Consider the following 20,095-nt stretch of genomic DNA (forward strand, 5'->3'; position numbering starts at 1 on the left):
AACTACAAAACTTCCATTTCCGATGTCTCTTTCTGAGCTTTTTGAAGCTGCTTTTTTAATTCGGCCTGCTGTTCAAGATAATATAAGTTTTGTATTCTCCTACGTTCCTGCCGTTCTCTATCACGAACAACACCTAAATGAAGTTGTTCTCTGAAATAATGACACTTCAGAGTAATTCATAAATATACCGCGCGTTTCACATCATCGTGTAACATGGACACATTATCAACTCAGATTGATGATAATTCGATGAATTTAATACACGTAAAGCATTTGATTTTCATAATATTTTCATCGTTAACTTTTTTCCTTTAATACGAGCAAATATCCTACACTTTAACAGTGTCTTATCGTTAATTTAACGCATCATCCATGTTACGAGACATACAGAAACTGTTATGGTATTCTGCTGATGAGGGTTACATGGAGTTAACCTAATTTTTAATTGTGAATTATATACATTACCTGTCATATTCTTGCCTATAATGCACGTAACCAATTATTCCAATTGAAGTTAAACAACATAAACCGAACGTTGTTTTCGCTGCGACTGACATTATCCACGTGATTTACATGAAGAAGCACTTATGCATTCGATATACGATTATTATCGACAAAGTACCTTCAAACTACGTAATGGAAACGGTTCTAATCGCGATATATCGAATCGACTTTCATCTCGTATTAACGGATGGTCCAGTGAAAACTCGTGAGTGAAATGTTCGTTCTTTGTAAAAATCAACGGAAATCTATCAAATTCATTGCTTTATCCTATGTTTATATTATCTCGACAAGTTTCCTTGTTTTAATGTTCACTTGGAAATGGAAACCTACGATTCGAACGTTAAGGTACGTCCAGTTCCTATTTCTTACTGGTCGAACTATTCTCGGACAATTAATTCGAAAGTGATATAATCACTAACAATTATACGAAATAGGTAATTCTTCCTGAATCACAGACAATAGACTAAAATTCATTCCAGTGATGAAATTTCTGACCATTTGTACATTTCCTAATCACAGTGTCGTTAACATGTTGAATGTCGTACGATTTCATAGAGCAAAATATACGAAATGGACAAAATGAAATATTAAATTATTTGATTTAATTGCATTATTATTATTGCACGTTCATCTAGCTGAATGTCATTGTATTAGATAGCATTATTTAGAATATAGAAATGTTTCCAAATAAATATGGTTTAATTGAGTGAACTATAGTAATTCGATTTGGTTGAGGGTCACCGGTGACCCTCATGGCATTCAACGTGTTAACCATTTTGGCTCATGTAGCCAAATGGAATTGAGGAAATAATATAGCTGCTACATTTTATGTAAATAGTCATAATATAGGTCGATGCATATTGGTCGATTGAATAGTTTTCTGCATTGATATGATTATAAGCAGTAGTTATTTGGTTAAAGTCGTGTAGAAAATATGGAGAATGAACGGATCGGAAGGTCAGATAATTTGGCGCGACCTTTTGAAGTAGAATTCGAAACCACTAACAGCGCCATCGGACGGGAACATGTTGTATCTTATATCTGCGATTGATAAAACAGACTTAGGCAGATACGGATGATGCATGTTATGAGACTTCTATATTTATATTATTTTTATATTATTTTGTAGTCTTTGTATGTCACGTGCTACTATTAATTGAGGAATATTAATTAAATATGCTAATGTTACTTTTATTATTATATAGAGAATTTATTATCAATAGAAGAATTAATTGTCGTAGACATACCAAATTCCGCCACCAGGATGCACACCAAGTCTTTCCTGCATTTCAAAATGGAACCTTCGCATTGGCCATTATTGACGTCGTATATTTAAGTAAAAAACCTAGTCCTATCAAACTATTAAAATAAAAAAAGGTTACCTAATCTGCCTCTATTAGCAGAAAATGAAAAGAACCTGATGCACCTCAGTTCTATACGTGCACCTTAAAAATAATAGAAATAAGAACATTATCGCGTCTTCGTTAGTAAATCAATAAATTCACCAATTACTCAAAAAGCTGTCCGTATTTTTCCAATCATTGTGAAAGAAGAAATCTGAGGTGGTTTTTTATCTCTGGTAATTACTTTTAAAAATTAAAGAACGCAGAATGCTCTTTATATACATTAAAATAATAAAAAAGAAGGAGCAAACGGCAAAGTGATAAAGAATTGCATGTTTACTTGAAAAAATAAATAATTGATTGCTGACAAAGCTAGTATTAGTTTGGGTTTCAATGTGACATGTACACTCGTCGAACACAGTTAACTGATTAACCCCTTGTCTTACAACAACGAATGAGATTCGCAGTGAAGACTTTCAACATGATTCAACAAATATATACATTACTCGGTTCGTTCGAATTTAAAATAAATATTATTCCTCTGTAATCGACTATTATATTTAAAAGGAAATATAGGCATAACATATACTTGGAATTTGTCTTTCTTTTCCAATACATTATTAATGACAAAGTAGCTGTAGAAAGAGTAGAGAATGAAATTATAGGCCAAGAGATTAATAAAAAAAAATTCATAATATTCCTGAACTGGCTCCTTCGGTTTATCGATTCATTCGTGAAAGAGCGTTACAATGTCCCGTTTCTCGCGCAATATTCCGCGCGCGCCTCCTTTTTCCACCATTGCCGTGTCGGAGGGATGATAATCCTCCCGTGACCACGCAAGTATCTGAAACGTAATTGGGACCAGAAGGAATCTTGATCGCGGCGGAAGGGTGGAGTCTACATAACGGGGACGTAGGGTCCGTTCTTATCTGCGGAATACAGGCCACGGTTTCTCTGCCTCTCCGTATTCCACATCTCGTCGGTTATATCGCGTGCCCGGGACACGGTATGATGAATCGACCATATTGCCCTGCGCTGGCCCCACGAATAGGGGCGGCCGCGTTCCCCGGATCCGGCTTTGTACATGTCCAAAATTTGAATTATGTGGGACACCTCACGGCGAAGTTCTTTGGGTACACATACCTACCTAGCTGCTTACCTCGCGCTACAGACGCATTTGCCGAGCACGAGACTGTCTAAAACTTGGTGCCGAGACAAAGCCCTTGCATGAAGTGTAGGATTGTTAGGGGATTCGGCGGTGATCAGAGGATTTGATGAATTAGGTGCTTAATGTTTGTTGAATGCTAGAAGTGATGAAGTAGTAGGTTGATGGAAGATCGTTTTCCTTAGATCGAGTCTCCTTGAGGGCTAATGGCAACATCCTTGATGTCTATCGTTCCTTATTACACGAGAGTCCTATGCAATTGATGCGACATTGAACCATTCTATCAAAAGAGAGGGTTTAATTTACTAGTTATTAGATTTGATAGTTACTAGATTGATCTCAAACTATGATCTCTTCCAATGTTCAGAACAAATTGCAAGCATGTATCGACGATTCATCGATTCACACACCTGTTAGAGTCATTCACAATAGTTTCTGAAACTCGCTAACAAACTCTCCTTCGTTGACTTCAGTTTCAAAGAATGGGGATACCGATAGCGTACCTGATTTCATGGACAGTTTTAGGCAAGTGGAAGAACGTTCGTTGTTTCGTCATCGAACGGATTGCATAGATAAGTGACTCCGGGCATGGAGGACTTGGGAGAGTACGGTTTAGGATATAATTATCGAATTCCGTTGGCAGCCGGCAGGACAGCTCACGGTGCCGATGTATCCTTAGTGTGAACTTTCCTGAACTTATATAATGCATGCGTAAGGAGAATGGACCACCCATGTAGAGAGGTCTCTCTCGACTCGGCCTCGAGTACCCTCGGACCAAGTACTCCATCGGGCGAAGTAGTCGCTCCGGACAGCATACCGGGTAGAATACGACACAGCCACGAGGACTCGCCGCCGTTTTTCTATCGGTTGAATAATACGCCACCGGCTGAAGTCGCACAGTGGCGTATTTGCCCGATCTGAGCGGCCAAAATTAAAGACAGATAAAAAGAAGAAAGATTTTTTTACAAGAAAATATGAGCATATAATGTAATCACATAAAATAATGTGCAATTATATGGCATATAACAATAAATTTATTTAGATAAATTACATATAATTTCATATAAATATAAAAGAATATATGTATTTATATATCATATATTACATGATGTAATATAAAATGATATAATATATAATGCATAACAATACATCATAAATAATATGTAATTGTTTAATTTAGTGGTTTTCTGCAAATTTTCTTTAGTAATAAGCAAAATTGAAAAATCACAATATTTCTGTTGAAATATTGTTGACGTTGGAAGTGATATAAATTTATAGTTTGGGAGTATTAAATTTAATGACAGTGGGAAGTGTCTTTTTGTTACACTGCAGATCGCGAAGCGTAGGGCTCAGATGAGCCTATTCGAAAGAGGGCTGGACTAACCAGAAAGGTAGAGCGGCCAAACAGACCAGGAGGCGGGGTCTAAACAGGGAAAAGGCGGACCAACGAAGGAGGAGGTGGGGCTATACTGGTTTGGCCCGCCACCTGGGTAGTTAGCTCCGCCTCTTGGCCAGTTTATCCCTGCCCCATCTGCTTTTGCTGCGCTACCTGGTTGGTTAGCCCAGCCCTCTTTCTGTTAGGCTCGCTCACGCCTGGGGCTGAAGTGGGAAAGGGGTGGGGCTAACTGGAGAGGAGATGGGGTTATACTGGATTGGTCCCGCCTCCTTCTCACTTTAGCGCCGCCCCTCCTGCTTTTAGTACCTCCACCTGGCTGGTTAGTCCAGCCCTCTTTTCAGCCCTGTTGAAAAATTGCTGAAGGTGAAAGTGACATAAATTTATAAAAAAAAATTTGTTTCGAAGTACTGAAACTGTATGACCTTAGAAAGTTGCAAATGAGTGTTTTTTAGATCACAATCTCAAAACCTTGGTGAATACAACTGCGCTTGAAGGAATCCCGGGACGCATTCTGATCCATGACAAAATCATTCGTGAAGTTGTAAGACATTGCTCCTCACATATTCAGCTATCCCAAACGACAAAGGTTTCTCGGTTTAAATGAATCTTGCGAGTATCGTCTCACTTTATTCTTTCAGTTAATTTCTTAGATTGTGTGGTAACAATTATTTTGCCTCGTAAGTGAAAGAATTTCTATATCAGGTTTCTTGTGCGAATAAGCTGTTGTCGCTGGAATCTGATGAACCTCAGAAACATCGCCCCACTATACTATTTAGGCTATTCTTATAGATTCTGCTAATTAGCTTGATTCGCGAACGAAAGAATTTTGAATTGTAGGTACATCAGGTTTATTCATAAGTGAAAGTTGAGAATAGAAAATTTGGAATATCTCGCCGTTTCTCTCGTACCCCTTACATTCAAATGAATCACGAATGCATAAGCATTTGCAGACTAATCGCAGAACCTGTTCCTCCAGTCTTCACATTTTACCATAAATATTAATTCTCAATTTATGATCGACGGCCGCGTCATTCACAGACGACTGACACGACACTTAAAGTGTTAAGCCGCCTCTTCGGTGTCCCATATAATCTTGCCGTACAGTTTGAGCAGATATTAGATAGCTTGGAAAATCGATTTAGATGTGTAAACTCATTGAAAAGTTAAAAATTTCTGTCTTACATTTACGAACAATCGTAATCCTCATTTATTGTCACAATTTCGTTTCATTCATTCTTATCGTTTTTCCGTTCTTCTTCTATTTTTTTTATTGAATAGAATTTTTCTCCCTTTGCAATGAATTATTAATAGCAAAATAGTTTATTATATACACATTACCAGCGGAGGGTTAAATAATTCGACATTATATTTCTTTAAATTTCTGTATCTCACATTGTGCATTAAACTCGTTAACATTAAAACTACTGAGCAGATAAACAGTGCTTTTGTAATTTTTCTATAGCAACTCGGAAAGTGCATCTGCTGCGACTTTAATTAATTTATAATTCAGTTTTCGTATTGCTAAATCAGTTTCTGTAATCATTTCTCACAGAGACATTTGTTATATTTTTAATAACTGCAAAAGAAGGACATCAAGAATCGGTCACTTCGATTCGTACGATAATGTTACCGTTAATGAAAACAGCGAATGTAGTTTTGTACGACTATTCAGTAGTTCCAGGACACATAGTATATCGAACGGATCCGTAGAAAGCGCACCGGAATGACGAGTTGCGATGCTCTTCCGTCGTGAAGTGCAGTAGAGGCCGAAGATTTCAGGTCAGTCCGTCTCGAGAGCATAATGCATCACAGTACGGGAAAGAGTTGTGTAAACGAACTTTCATGAACTTCCGAAAGTAGTCGCTTTTTTCCTGCTCCCCGCCTATCCGCCTACTCCTTCTGCTGTTGATGTTTTCGCAAAGCGCCTCCGCGCTTTTGCATCAACCCTCCCCGCGGAAACACATTTCCAGGATTCTACGCAGTTCAACGTCGCGCGCTGCCCCTCGAAATTCTCTAGAGCTCCTTTCTTTTCTTCGTCGTTTGAAACGTTTAATTAGGTCTCTAAATTTATCATTCGCGTTTTCCACTTTCCCCGTCCAACAATTTGGAAGTCGAAATACCCGGAACTACAGTTCTTTCAAATTTTTGCGTCGCTACTTTCATTACTTCGATTTTAGCTTAGTTTTATCTCGACTCTGAGAATTCCTTTTTTCTGCCGGAATTTTATTTAAGCTAGAAAATGCAATGAATAATATTTGAGACAGTTTTCATCCCTTGATATCAACCCTTCTTTCTTTTAGTCTTTTCAATGATATTTCAATTTTTCCAAGTTTCCTTTTCCGATTTAACTGTTCGTCGATTCATTTAATCCATATTATTCTGCAACTTGCAGTTTTTCGTCTTTAAGATGTTTCTTTTCATTCATACTGGGTTGATGCAAAAGTTTTGACGTTTATTGTGCGTACAAGAAAATTGCGTTTCTCGAAATAAATGACATCTGTTTTCAAACTATTATAAAGTCTTTAAAGGACAGTTCTTTCTTCGTTTTTACTTACTTTTGCTTTTACCAGCGAATAGTTGAGGATTCTTCTTTTCAAATTTTTTTTTAAACAAAAATTGAGAAAATTAGTGTTTTAACTTCTGAAATGATTATACAACATATTCGGAAACTATAAAAGGGCTTTCAAAGCTAGAAAAAAAACGAAGAAAAGAATAAATCCTTGAATAACTAAAAAGAATATTATTTATTCCATTAAAATGTACGAAAATTAGGAAATATCAAACAATGAACTTAACCGCATTGGCTTCTGAGCGACTGATCTTATAAAAAAACGTCAAAACTGTTACCTCAACCCAAAAACGATCACTTAACAATTACTTTCACTATAAAACGTTGATAATATTTCAGAATTCATTATCTTAGTGTTTTATACTTATATAGCGTCGAAGGTAGTTCTTCATCGTAGCTCTTCATCTTCCCTCGTCGCAAGAACAATAAAGAACAATGATCCCGTTGAAAAAGGTCGTATCATTATTATACGCGTGTACACAGTGGGGCCAGATTCGCCTCTCTCGATAAACAAAAATAGGACTGGAAATTCTTCCTGCCGAAAGGCTGTGTGTGGTCCAGCGGAGGTGTTAATCAGGAGACTTGCTACTGTCTTGCTTCTAACCGGCCCTTCAATTAGTATACATCTTCTACCTTCTCTCCGCGTCGTACGGGAACTCTTCTGGTCCAGCCGAATTCACAGACCCTCTTCTGTTTCTCAATGGGAAAGAAAGAAAGAAATTATTCCCGGATTGACCTCTTCGGTGGCTGGACTTCTGGAGCGTAGAATCAGAGAATCTCTGTGGACCTACTCCATCGATCAAACTCAAAATTTCCCGAAACAATCAGAAGAAACAAGAATTGAAATTCAATTCTTCTCTTAACACTAGATTTCCTGACATTTACAGTACAGTTTGTTCTATTGTTCTTAGAAAAATTGTTATCCGTTCGTGTAGATCTTAGAAATTAGAGTTTTAAGAGTAGACAATTAAGACACATATTTGCATAACTGTGTTAATAAAAATCGACCTAAACATTTACCAAATAATGCTTATAAAATTCAATATGAGTTAAATTGAGTTGTTCCGTAAATCTAGTGTTAAGAGTTCTAATAAAATAAAGATAAATAAAGATAATTAAGATAAATTAAATGTGTTAAGTAAAAGTGTACAGAACCCAAAAGGGTGATTTATATTGTTCACGTTTAGAATTCTGTTTTAGTGGATTTCTTGCGATCCCTTGTTCAACTTTTGAACTAAGCTTCTAGTCCATGTTATTAGCTTCGTAAGTCGAGTGCTTGCTTTTATGAAACAATTACTATGAATGGTTGTCGTACCAGGAAATCATTCAATTATCGGAATTCTCGCTTCGCGAAGTTTCTTCTACGCGGACAAAGAGTGATTTCAGTGAATTCATGCTTTTGATCGTGCGATGTATCATGCGCGTGCAATCCACGAGTTGCAACGATGATATACACACAGCTGGGAGATAACTTGATAGCTAGGATGAAGAATTCAGTTGAGTAATTAGTTTTCAGCTTTCCAATATTCTATTGGTTTTATTTCTTAATTTCAAATATTTTCGATCGCTAATTTACTATTCGTCAGTACGGTTACGCGTAACCAATAAAAATGATGAAACTGTAAATTAGGACACCTTTTGCCACTGCACCGTCTCGCTAGACATCAAGTCATCTCTCTACGTCCGCAACTGAATAAGTACTAATGGCGGGATATGCCGATACGCAAATAGTTTCCAATATTCCTCTTGAAGTTTTTCATTCGTATTTAGGTATCGAGCAGAACTGCATTCTCGCGACTGCTTACGCATGAATATTCGATGAGCAATTTAAGTGTCCGCCGCTGACAATTGGCACTCGATGAACAAGTTGTGCGCAGAAATGCGCGCGCTTCGCTCATAAATATTAATTAACAGCCTCCTAGTAGATGGACGCGCGTGTGGTTGAAAAAAAGCTGCGGATTCCTGTGAACACTTCAACCCCCATTCTCTGGATGTTCCGTTAGATAACTTCTAGATTTTCTAATCGTTCAGTTTAATATCAATCTGAATGTTGCATTAAGACTATATTTACGGATATTTATTCTACAGTTTGTTCTATCTTTGTTAGAAAAATTGGTATTCGTTCACTTAGATTTTGGGAATTAATTTAAAAGTAGACAATTGGGATAAATCGACCGAAGTATTTATCAATTAATATTTATAAGATTCGGTATGAGTCGATTTGACTCGCTCTAAAAATCTAGTGTTAAATAATGTTTCAAAAATTCTGTAATCTATTTGAAAAAATCTCGAATCATTTTCCAGAAACTATTTTGACTTGACAGATTGTTTTGAATATCGTTAGCAACGAAGAATATTGTTTTTATCTTTCATGGTAATAGAAGAACAGATAATCTAAAATTTACTAATTAGTATTTGAAAAATTCTTTGCTCTAGAATTAATTCGACTGTTTAATCCAACGATTGTCCTACTCCGACTGAATAATAACCATCGACCTATGTACCTTCATCCCCAAACGTCAACACAAGGAGCCATTAGCCATCCCCAAAACATCGATACTAATTAATACACAAACGGATAAGAGCCTCACTCTTCGATGCAATCATTTCTACCAAAATCTCAAAAACACGCAAAATTCTAAACCAAAATTTCACGAACATGCGCATCAAAGAAACAAAATCCTCCTTCGGTTCTCATTCACTTTTAAAATTATTTTCCCTATCTCCAATCCTGATTACCGCAGCGACTGCTTCAAAGTGAGCGCGACAGCAAACGCCAACAATTATCATTCGTGAAACGCCACCCACGAGGCACATCAGAAAAAAGCTGTCAACAGGATCCGACACCGTGGTGTTCCAATTACGATCGGGGGTGGTCGAAAAAGAAGAAGAAGAAGAAGGAGAAGAAGAATCGAAACGCGCGCTCGCTCGCTCGCTCGCTTGCTCGCCCCCGCATACCCCATCGCCGTCGTCATGGTATAGATCCACGAGCCACAAAAGCCTGTCGCGAACTAATATTTGACGGGGTGTAGAGCGGGGCAGCGGCGGGGTGCAGCTTTCCAAAGAAATTCCGAGGTGCAAAGCGAATCCAACGCAAACCGTTTGAATGAAGTTGCCTTTTTGTTATACTTTACCACCTGTCGCGTGTGTGCGCAGCGAGCGAGCGAGCTAGCGAACGGCTGGCTTGGTTGGTGTGAGTCTAGGAAAGCGGAGCGAAAGAGGAGGCGCGAAGATGAGAGCGAGACAAAGACATCGTCGCTGAAAAATAGAGATAAAGAGAGAAAGAAAGAGAGAAAGAGTAATAGAGGGAAAAGAAGGAGGGAAATACGTAAATGGTATGTGTTCGTGTGTTTCTGTGTGTGTGTGTGTACGTGTGTATGTAGGGGGTGAAAGAGAATGGGTAGCGGGTTAGAGGGTGAACGGAGGAACATGTGGTTCTATTTGTAAAAACAAAGTTTGCGCGGGACAAACACGGGCAGACAGTGGCGGGCCTAGTCGGGCTCCAGGTAAAAGCGCAACAAAGACTCGATTGCGTTTCCGTTTCACTCCCTCCGATTCCTTTTCACCCCCAGTCACGGTGCCGCGTTCCCGTGGCCGGCTACGAGTATGATGTCTGTTGACCGGAGTGCAAACCCCGACAACTTCTTAATTAACCTTTCGACCGCTGCGTCAAGATATCCGAGGGACGCTGCGACAATGTTCCCTCGCGCACCCCTTCCGCGATGGTTTTCCTCGTTTTTTTTTCTTTTTTGGAAGTATTATATTGTCCGTGCGGGTTGGTTCTGCGAAGAGACATTTCGAGAGATGATTCTCGGGATAGTTTGATAATGTTTTTGTGTATATTATGGTGAATATGGTAACGTTGTATTCGTTATCTTAAAGTAGGGGTAGTTTCTGAATAGGTTCTAGTATCTACCACACTATTTTGAACTTTATGACTGGAGCTTTGGAAAATTTGGAACTCCGGCTGGAGCTGTAGAATATATCTACTATACACTTTGAAATTTTGGGGGATAATTTTGCAGCTTCTATAAATTTACGCTTTTATCGTTTTTTCAGAAACCACAAATAATCTAATCTAAAAACTGAAATTATACTAAACAATTCATCGAGAAAAACTAGCCGGAACATGCAAACAGAAACGACGAGTCATTTCGATTTCCGAGGGGGTTGACAGGGTAATCGCGATTTAGAAGCGTATTTCAGCCATCGCGGGAGACACAACGGTGTCTTTAGCGGCCGCGTGAAAACGGGGGAAAAGGAGACACCGTTAACGGAAGGCGGCCGTGCCGCGACTAGGGGAGGGGTGCTCGGTGTTGGAGGACGCGAGCGCGGAGACGATGGTAGTGGCGGTTGACGGTGGTCGACGGTGGTTGACGGTGGTGGTGTATGCCGCGACAAATATTTACCTGTCAACACAGAGAGGCTCGCACTACCATCCCGTTCCATCCCTTCGCCGCAAACGACATGCATATCCAAGCGAACGTTTGATGGCCGGACGAGAGAAAGAGAGACAACTGGCGGAGGGGTCGTGGCGCTGGAGGGGCGAGAGGGCAGACGTTACGTCGCGAAGGGAGCCAAACGAATCATAAAAGCGGCCGATTGAGAGACAAAGCGGAACGAGGGAGGCAATGACACGCGATAAGAACCGAGGACTTGATTTTCGCGCGATCATCCCGCGCTCTGTTGTCAACGACACGTTGCCGTTTGGGGGTTGATTAACCCTTTCGCCTTTGAATATGTATTTCTTTAATATGAATTTCGTGAAAAAAACGTACGGCAGCGCAAGGATCGACCAAAACACATGTACTCACAGCTGATTAGCACTTAAGCTGTCAAGCAAAGGTCCCCGTGTGGTACAGTTTCTCATTATCTGAACGTTTCCCAGCGTTCCGGTAATTGAAAATGTTCGTGGCTCCTATGTGTAACATTCGGGACGGAAGGGTTGAACGAGTTGCGCGGAATTCCAGCATGGTTAAAAAGTCCGTCAAGTCAAACAAGACTCGGAAACTTGAGTTTTTATACTGAATCATGTTTGAAGGAGGTTTGAGTATTTAAAATTGTAATGGTGGCAAGGAAGGCTTTGTTATGAGTTCGCTGAATAAAGAACTTTTCTAGCGAGATTTGTCTTGGTAAATAAATGTTATTACTGGTGATGTAATTTCTTTGAAATGGATGCTGAAGGTTTGTTTGCTTTGGAGATGTATTTTAAACTTATTAAGGGAGGATGTTGTAGAGAGTTTGATTAGAGGTTCGTTTAAAATGATCGTGTTGGATAAAATGATGTTACTATCAGTTTAGTTTGAAAGTATTTGGAATTTATCATACATTTATTAAAAATCGCGGCGCGCTTCTGTATTTGTTCACAATTGGACCCACTGACGATCGTTCAGAGAGGCTACTTGAGGGTCTCAGTTACGTCGGGTCGTCCCTTTAAACGCGAGGTAAATATTACTTGATGAACGGGCCCGCTATCACGGCCTCCCATTACAAGCGAGAACATTACAAATTATTTTCAACGAACCGTTGGGAACGCGAACGCTTGTTTGTCGTTTCCCCGCGTGTCGTAACGAGGCGGCAAATGAAAAAGCTCGGCGCGGCGCGGCCGCTCGGCCAGTTCGTCGTGCTGTTTCCCGCGGCGAGCATACCGTGTAATTTTAATGAAATGTAATGAGAAAACTCGGCCCGCACGCGACACTGTTTCGGAACGGAAAAAAAACGTGTAACAAAAAAGAAAATTCAAACAAAACGAAAAAATGCGACTACCAGCGAATACCGACGCGCGGAACGTCCGAGTTCGCGCGCCAATTCTCCGCGAAGGGCGGGACGAAACACTCTGCGTAATTATTTAGGAAATGGTCCTTGCCGTCGATACAAAAAATTTAGTTAAGTGACATCCTTGGCAATGTATTTTGACACTTTTCTCGCTTGTGATCGAGTATGTTAATGATCAGTTTGGCGCGAATTCGTTGAACACAGGCCTGGTATTGGCTATCACGAAGGAGTATCTATTTGTAAAGCTCTATAATGTAAACTTCATTAAGTTACGTTTAACTTTATTGTAAACTTTTAAGATCAGAACATTAGGAATATTCGTGGTATTGGTTTGACCTCTTTTCTCTCGAAACGAAGTAATTTTAATTGGCTCTCAGATGATAAGGATTGCCAATGGAAAGTCTATCAATACATTGGCTGTCACCACCGTGTAAGAATACACTGAAACTGATCCTTTTTGACAGGTGCGGTAGTTCTAGTATTAACATCTAGTAAACAACGGATAATAATATTCATGCGTGAAAGTCATAGAAATCAAAGACGAAGCTTGATTTCGAACCCAAATAACCGGCTACCCTCGGAAAAGTTGCCACGCGCCAAAGAGTAGAGGACCGTTCCCAGAACCGGGTCGTCTAATCGAACAATTTTTCCAGTGAATTTCGAGTTTGTTGTGGAACAGGGTACACAGGAGCGTGTCGGCGGCGGGATTCGGCGGTGGCAGGGGCTGGTGGGACGGGGACAAGGCGAAAGGTAGAGGAGAAAGCGATGGCCACCTACGGATCCCTCGCTCGCTCGTTCGTTCATTCACTTACTCACTCTCCTCCCGTTTCTATTCTCTCCTCTCTGTGTGCTTTTAATTTACCGGGCGGCAGGCAAATGTTTGCGCCACTCCCCCTCGATCGTGCAACCCCTGTCACGCTCTCTCTGTCTCTCGCCGTCTCTTCTCTCTCCTGTTCCCGTCCCCCTTTCTCGCTGCTTCTTATCCGTTAGCTCCGTTTCCTGGCACTACCCCGTCCGGCACTCGCGAATCCTACATCGTTCGCAACCCCTTGCGAACCACCCTTTTCCTCTTTGTTTCTCTCTTTTCTTTTCTCTATTTCTCTTTCCGTAGTTTCATCCCTCTTTTTCTCTAGTTTCATCTCTCTGTTTCCCTTTGTCTCTCTACTTCTCTAGTTTCATCCCTCTTTTTCTCTGTTTCTCTCTCCCACTTTCACTAGCTTCATCTCTCTCCTTCTCTTCGTCTATTTCTATTTCTCTATCTTCACCGCTCTTTTCTCTGGTTGCCCCTTTTATCCTCTCTTCCTCTTTATCTCTTCCTCTTTATCTCTTTCTCTACTACCCTCTCTTCCTCTATTATCCTCTCTCTTTCTCTCTTTCTTTCTCTCTTCAACTATACATCCATCTATCCATTCATCTCTCTTCATCCCTCCCTCTTTCCTCCGTCCGCCACCGAATATATTGACTGAGCCTGACCATTGAGCCCGGTCGGATGCCGGTGTGGTTCAGCGTCGATGGTAATCTAGGTAATACGGCGAGAGATCACTTATCGAGGGAATCGCCAGATACTACTACTACGAGGGTACGGCTCGCACCGCTTTGAAACGGGAAAAGGAAAAAACTGGAGGACGCTGGGAAAAAAGCGGCGCGAGGGGTGGGAAGGGAGACTCGTCGGTCGGTCGGTGGGCGGTTCCTACGCTGCAACGCGCGGCCGTGTACCTATCAGAGGAGAGCCGGCAGCGAGTCGAATTCGCGTGTGCTTTGTACCGGGCGGCTTTAGGTTTCTGCTTCTTTTTCCGCTTTTTTTTTTGCTTTCCCTTCTTTCCTGTCGTGTTCTTTTCTCCCCTTTTCTCCCCCTGTTGCTCGGTTCCTTCGTTTTTTCCACGGTGAACGGGTGGACGATAGAGCGTCACGATGCGCTTTTTCTCGTATCGGGTTTGTTCCCTTGGTTCGGATGTTGGAGGAAGGTCCTCGGTCGATTACGCTTTTCGGATTCGATGCTGTTTGGCCGGATCCCGCGTTCTTGGTCGTTCGGGGTGGTCTTTTTCCGCGGTGGTCGTTGACTGGGATAGGGTGGAATCGGGATTTTGGAGTTTCGGAGTTTCTTGTGTAAGGATTCGTGATCCTCTTTTCGGTTTTTATATTGCCTTTTATATTATATTTATATTGTATCGGGTTTTTCGAATATTTGTTTAGCGCTGTTTTATCATTTCTTGCACTTTATACTTGTCTTTTTGTGAAGGTCGCCTTATGGTTGGAGTTTAATGTTACCATGTCTATATGAATCGGGCATTACTTTTAGGAATACTAAACCCCCTCCACTTATACAAAGTATCCTAATAACAATTGCACCAAGTATCCTTTCTTCATCCACAAGTAACATAACTTCTTAGTTCCAAACTCACAATAATTCACGATTAATCTTCGAAACCTTCTAAAGCATATTAACAAGTGATGCACAAAATTTCGGCGTGTTTTCTTTGCACGGTTTTTTCTCGATCCGAAGAACAACAGTTTGCCCGGAGCGAATTCGCGGGTCCGCTAGCTGTAAAAGACGGCCGCGTTGTTTAATGTGTTTGGAGAGCCGACGTATAAAAGTAGATTTGCAGAAGTTGGGCAAAATTTTATTGGAACCTGCAGCCGAGGGATAATATTGACAGGACAGACGTAGGAATGAAATTGAGTCAACACGGGTAATGGGAGAGTAATGCAATCTTGGGGGCGGAAGGGGCAGAGAAAAAAAGTGTGTATTACGTTCGTGGGAGCGTGGAGGAGGGTGCGGGAGAGGCGGGGGTCAACGGGGCCACGGAAAAATCGTAAAATCGATCGCGAGTCAATATTAGACCCGTAAGAAAGCGAAACGCGGCGGCCGCGGCGGTGCCGTGTTAACCGTGTAAACGGTTGCGACGACGATTTATTAATCGGACGTGGATTTATTATGAAGATGAAGAGAGTAATAGGTAGAGAAGGAGCGAGAGATCGAGCCCATTAATTCCCAGCAATTTGTTGCACCCCCGGGGACTATTATAATCGTTGCTCCGTTCAAACTCTCGTTTCCATATTTGCCCACGAATTTTTGGCAGCAGTTATTTTCGCGAGTGAAAAGTTTTCTCGTCGGTACTCCTTTTTCAGTGAAACTCCGTTTTTTCAGTGGAATTATCGATGTTTCTTTCGTATGAACCGAGAAGATTAATTTTAAGTCACACGATTACGCGGAAGTACTAAAAAATATGGACTGATCTCTTTACCATCTAAAGCAGGATCTTGAAAACTTACGTACTACCTAAAACAGAATCTCTTCAATTACTCTGTAGAAATCACAATATGGAAGCAACAAATGCTTTCAACCAACACAACGGATTCTCCACTAATTAATCTCCAAATCAAAACTACCAAAATTCTTTTCACCACCGCACAATACTAAGAAACCAATTAACAGGCTTTAATACTCAAACTACCAACTATTGCCACGATCAGTTAGCCAACAGAACCAAAACCGAGAATTCCCTCCAAAAAAAAAAAACGCACGTGCTTACTCGATGATTCCTAACAAAGTTTGCGATGTTGAATCGCGAACGATGAACCCCTATCCCGGAGCAATCTAAATTCTAATAAGCGGTCGTTTATCCGCGATCCAGCGTTTCCAGCGTTTGGAAAAGCGATCGAAGCTTGCGGCTCGGTATCCCGTAAGACACGTGCGCGCCGTTTCACTTGCGGCTTTTAATAAATGGTAGAAAAACGAGGGGGGATCAAATATTTAACCGGGGAAATATTTGAGCGAGTGCCTATTATTACAGGGTAGTCGCGCGGCATAGATATCCGCGAGCGCGCGCGCGCACGCTAGCGAGCACACCCCACCGCAACCCTATGGTGCTCTCCCAGCCGCCATTCCGTTTATGCCTGGCAAATATACCTAGTTGCTCGTTAGATATATGTAGAGAGGTACCCTGGTACGTGTGTCGATTTAAAACGACACCGGGACTACTCGGCCGAACGGGCCGAGAGTGCCACTCCACTTCTCGCTCCCCGTTTTTAGTTTAAACATTCTTAACCGATCGCCCCCGTCCCTCAGCCAAGTGTTAATTACCGGTGTTCCCGGCCGCGCGGGCTTGAATAATACATCGGCTAGGTCGATCCGAAACTTTTCTCGATGTTCCTTCGACAACTAACGCTCGTGGAAAGGGGAAAACTTTCGTCGCCAGCCGCTAAATAATACAGATCTTTTGATGAACCACCTTGGGCACTGTTGTGTTAAGTATGTATCAGTTAACCTCTTGCGCTGCAGTAAGGTGGTACGCAGTTTTTTGTTTAAAAATTGCCTGTTATACGCGGTGCAGTTTTGTTGCGTTGCGTATTCGAAATTGTCTTTTAATGTGTACAACGTTATTAATGGATTGAAGTATGTGCAGTCCGTCTCTCGCGTTAGGTCCATCGGTCATAGGTTTAAAACTGAAAGGGGCAAGGGGATTCTTCCACTTACGGGCCTCGGCGCGCGCCAGTAATGACTATGCGTCGAAATCTGAGCGTCCTGAGTGGAAGAGTCCTCTTGCCCCTCTGCACTGTTAAACCAAGGTCAATGGAGGTAACGTGAGAGATGTATAGTATATCTATGTGAAATACGTTTTTCGTGCAAGATTGTCGAAGCTTTCAATTGGTTGCTTGTATAAGAGGTTAACAATGATACCTTGCTAGTGAGATTTTGTGTACATTCGAAAGAAGGCACTGTTGTATATGGATTAATCATTCTTCAGTATTTCTCGGTTAGATATTCTAACATTAATATTCGAATGTACACTATCTAAGCTTTTCAATAATTATTTTAGATAATACTCTCTAGTAACAGTCTTAGAAGGTATCAGTCACTATTGATGGATTATTATTGACAGTACACTAGAAGCACGCATCAGCAACAGTCACTGATTTTTCATCGAGACACTTCGGCTTTTGTTAAACCGATAAACCCTATCGTTCGATGGTCATCCTCCCTACAATTAGCAAAGAAATCAAAGGGCGTAGTTAACTTTCAAAGCCTCAATCTCATCATCCATCGGTCAACACTCAAAACTACCTCGACGATCTTCCTTCTCGAAATAATCGCGTCCCAGGTTCCCTTTGAACCGTTGGCTATCCGAGAACCTTCGAACAATGTACCTTTAATCTCGGGCAGATAGCGCATGCGAGATCCAAAGGAGGAACGGGTGAAAAATAACGCGCCCCCATCCACGTCCTGCACGACAGTCTAATATTTGTGTTCGGCAAACGAGGCGAGAGAGGTGTATCCTCCATCGTTTCGTGGGAAAGTCGGTAGATTCCATCGCGCATCGACCGAATAAATTGCCCGCGCTCGCCGGCCCTCTAATTAATGTCCAGAGACGTGTTTGCGCGTTCGGGGAAAATTCGATGTAAATAGTGTGTAACGTAAGGCGGACGTGTAATTACGCGTCACACGGCACGCGGCATCCTTCTGATAAACGAGGCCCGCGCGTTTGACCCTGCTGTCGCACCACGGGGGTGACCGGCGCGGGCCACGTGACCGGAAACGCGACGCGGACATCGAGAGCGCCTGAGCGCGTGCGACGATCACGTCTGGCTGAATAATAATTATTCGTCGAAAATAGGAATATATAATTATCCAAAACAAAAAAAGTCAGTCGATACGTTGACTGTCAAGGTGGTCACCGATGATCGGAGCTTCTTTGATCGGAGAATTGACTTTAATCATTTGCCTTTGTTAAGAAAAAATAATATTGTACGAAACGCTGTGAATTTTTGTGGAAATCAAGGTGTTAACACGTCTTAACTTAACAATTGGGATTCTTCCACAACTCGCTATATTGCACATCTATCACTTGACTGATTGTTTTCATATTTTCTCATATGGTTTTCAAATTATTAAAGGTATAATCAAACCACACAGAAAAAGATCCCTCTTGCAGTGCTGCTAGTCTCCAAACGGTAGACTGCTGATACCAATTTCTCGTTCTACAGTTCCAAGAACCCCGACAAAATGGCGGATCGTCGGCGATAATCGTAGCCGACCGATCATGGCGTCGCGTCGCGTTGATAACCGGCCGTAATTAACGAGGCCAGAGCCGGCGTGGTATATTATCCGGTCGAGCGGCCCCGTAAAACCTTTATTAGGACATAATTTCGAGCAGCACACAAAGCGACAGTTATTGTAGGGGGCCGCTCTCTCGCCCGCGCGCGCACCGTTATTTCGACCGAGGATCCTTGGTCTGGCATCTCTTTTCCACGCAAGAATTTCGTGCCCTTCTTTCCTCGTCGTTCTATCGCTGAGCAAACATCGCCGGTCGCCTCGTCGCTAATAAACCCGACTTCGGAGACGTGATTTACAGACCGGCTAGCGTACACGTTCGGTGCAAATAACGCGGCCGCGCTTTTACGACGCGGCCCCCGTCCACCCGGCCTCGTTCGATTCGATCGTTTCGGGGGTGGAATCGATGCAGACCGTGCCGGAATTATTTGGAATTAATTGGCACGGTTGATAGTCGGATCACGGGCTAATGAACGATTTTTGAGCCGAGAATCAACGCTTGGATTTATCGGTGACCCATATTACGCGCTTTGTTATTTACTTGTTGTAATGGGGAATTCGGGGTTCGATTGTCCACGGCGTCTCCTGTGGCTGTAGAAAGTAATCATGGAGGAGGGTGTAAGAAATGCAGGGTAAAAGTTTTTGCAGAGTGATTTGTCGTAATTGTGTTTGGGATTGACCTTCGTGTATTTTTGTTGTCGTGTATTTATATTTTGAATATTGATCATGTAGGAGATCATTGTTTTCTTATTTGTTCCATGCGAGATAAGGAATATGTATTTGGTTTCTTGTCACTGGAGGTGAACTCGAGAATATTTCCTTCTGTTTTTTAGCATAGAGACACTATGTTGCCTCTGTAACTTTCCTTTTATTTCTTAACTTCTAGTAACTATGAAATCGTAACTAGCAATTTCCATTGATTTCTTTGATCAACCTACCTAGACGGAACGTGCAACTCAACTATCCCTACAGTTAATTCCACACACCCCCAAAAAATGCACCGAATATTAGGAAAACGTATCAAAAAGAAACTCTCCTAACATCATCATTTCCCTACACGAATCTCAGTGAATTTACATCGAAGGCTATTCTTCAAGAAACCTCCTACCCTTGTACACAAAATATCACGGGGGTAGATTATCCAGTATCTCAGAGGTACAATATTCAAGAGCTCGCGCAACACGCCTATTACGGAGATGTACCTACTTAAAGGGGTTAACTACCACCTCCGTCGTCCCGGTAATATCTTTTTCCAATTAATCCGAAAAACAGAAGTTCCCGGAAAACCCGA

At 41.6% G+C, this 20,095-nt stretch overlaps 1 protein-coding gene and 1 long non-coding RNA gene across 2 annotated transcripts in view; one reads left to right on the forward strand and one right to left on the reverse strand.

Moving 5' to 3' along the window:
• Positions 1 to 2: 2 nt before the first annotated feature.
• Pet117 (cytochrome c oxidase assembly factor-like) lies at positions 3 to 616 on the reverse strand. Its single transcript, XM_076365859.1, has 2 exons — positions 466 to 616; positions 3 to 150 (listed from the first exon to the last, which is right to left on the reverse strand). Exons 1-2 carry the CDS (start codon positions 555 to 557, stop codon positions 3 to 5), a joined length of 240 nt encoding a protein of 79 aa, XP_076221974.1. The 5' UTR covers positions 558 to 616.
• An 85-nt stretch (positions 617 to 701) lies between these two features.
• Positions 702 to 20,095, forward strand: part of LOC143174366 (uncharacterized) — a 44,494-nt gene continuing 25,100 nt past the window's right edge. Inside the window, exon 1 of the long non-coding RNA XR_012998213.1 lies at positions 702 to 849. This is a non-coding gene — a long non-coding RNA (uncharacterized LOC143174366). The remainder of the gene's footprint in view (positions 850 to 20,095) is intronic.

Source organism: Nomia melanderi, chromosome 3, assembly GCF_051020985.1.
Source record: "Nomia melanderi isolate GNS246 chromosome 3, iyNomMela1, whole genome shotgun sequence".
NCBI lineage: Eukaryota > Metazoa > Arthropoda > Insecta > Hymenoptera > Halictidae > Nomia > Nomia melanderi.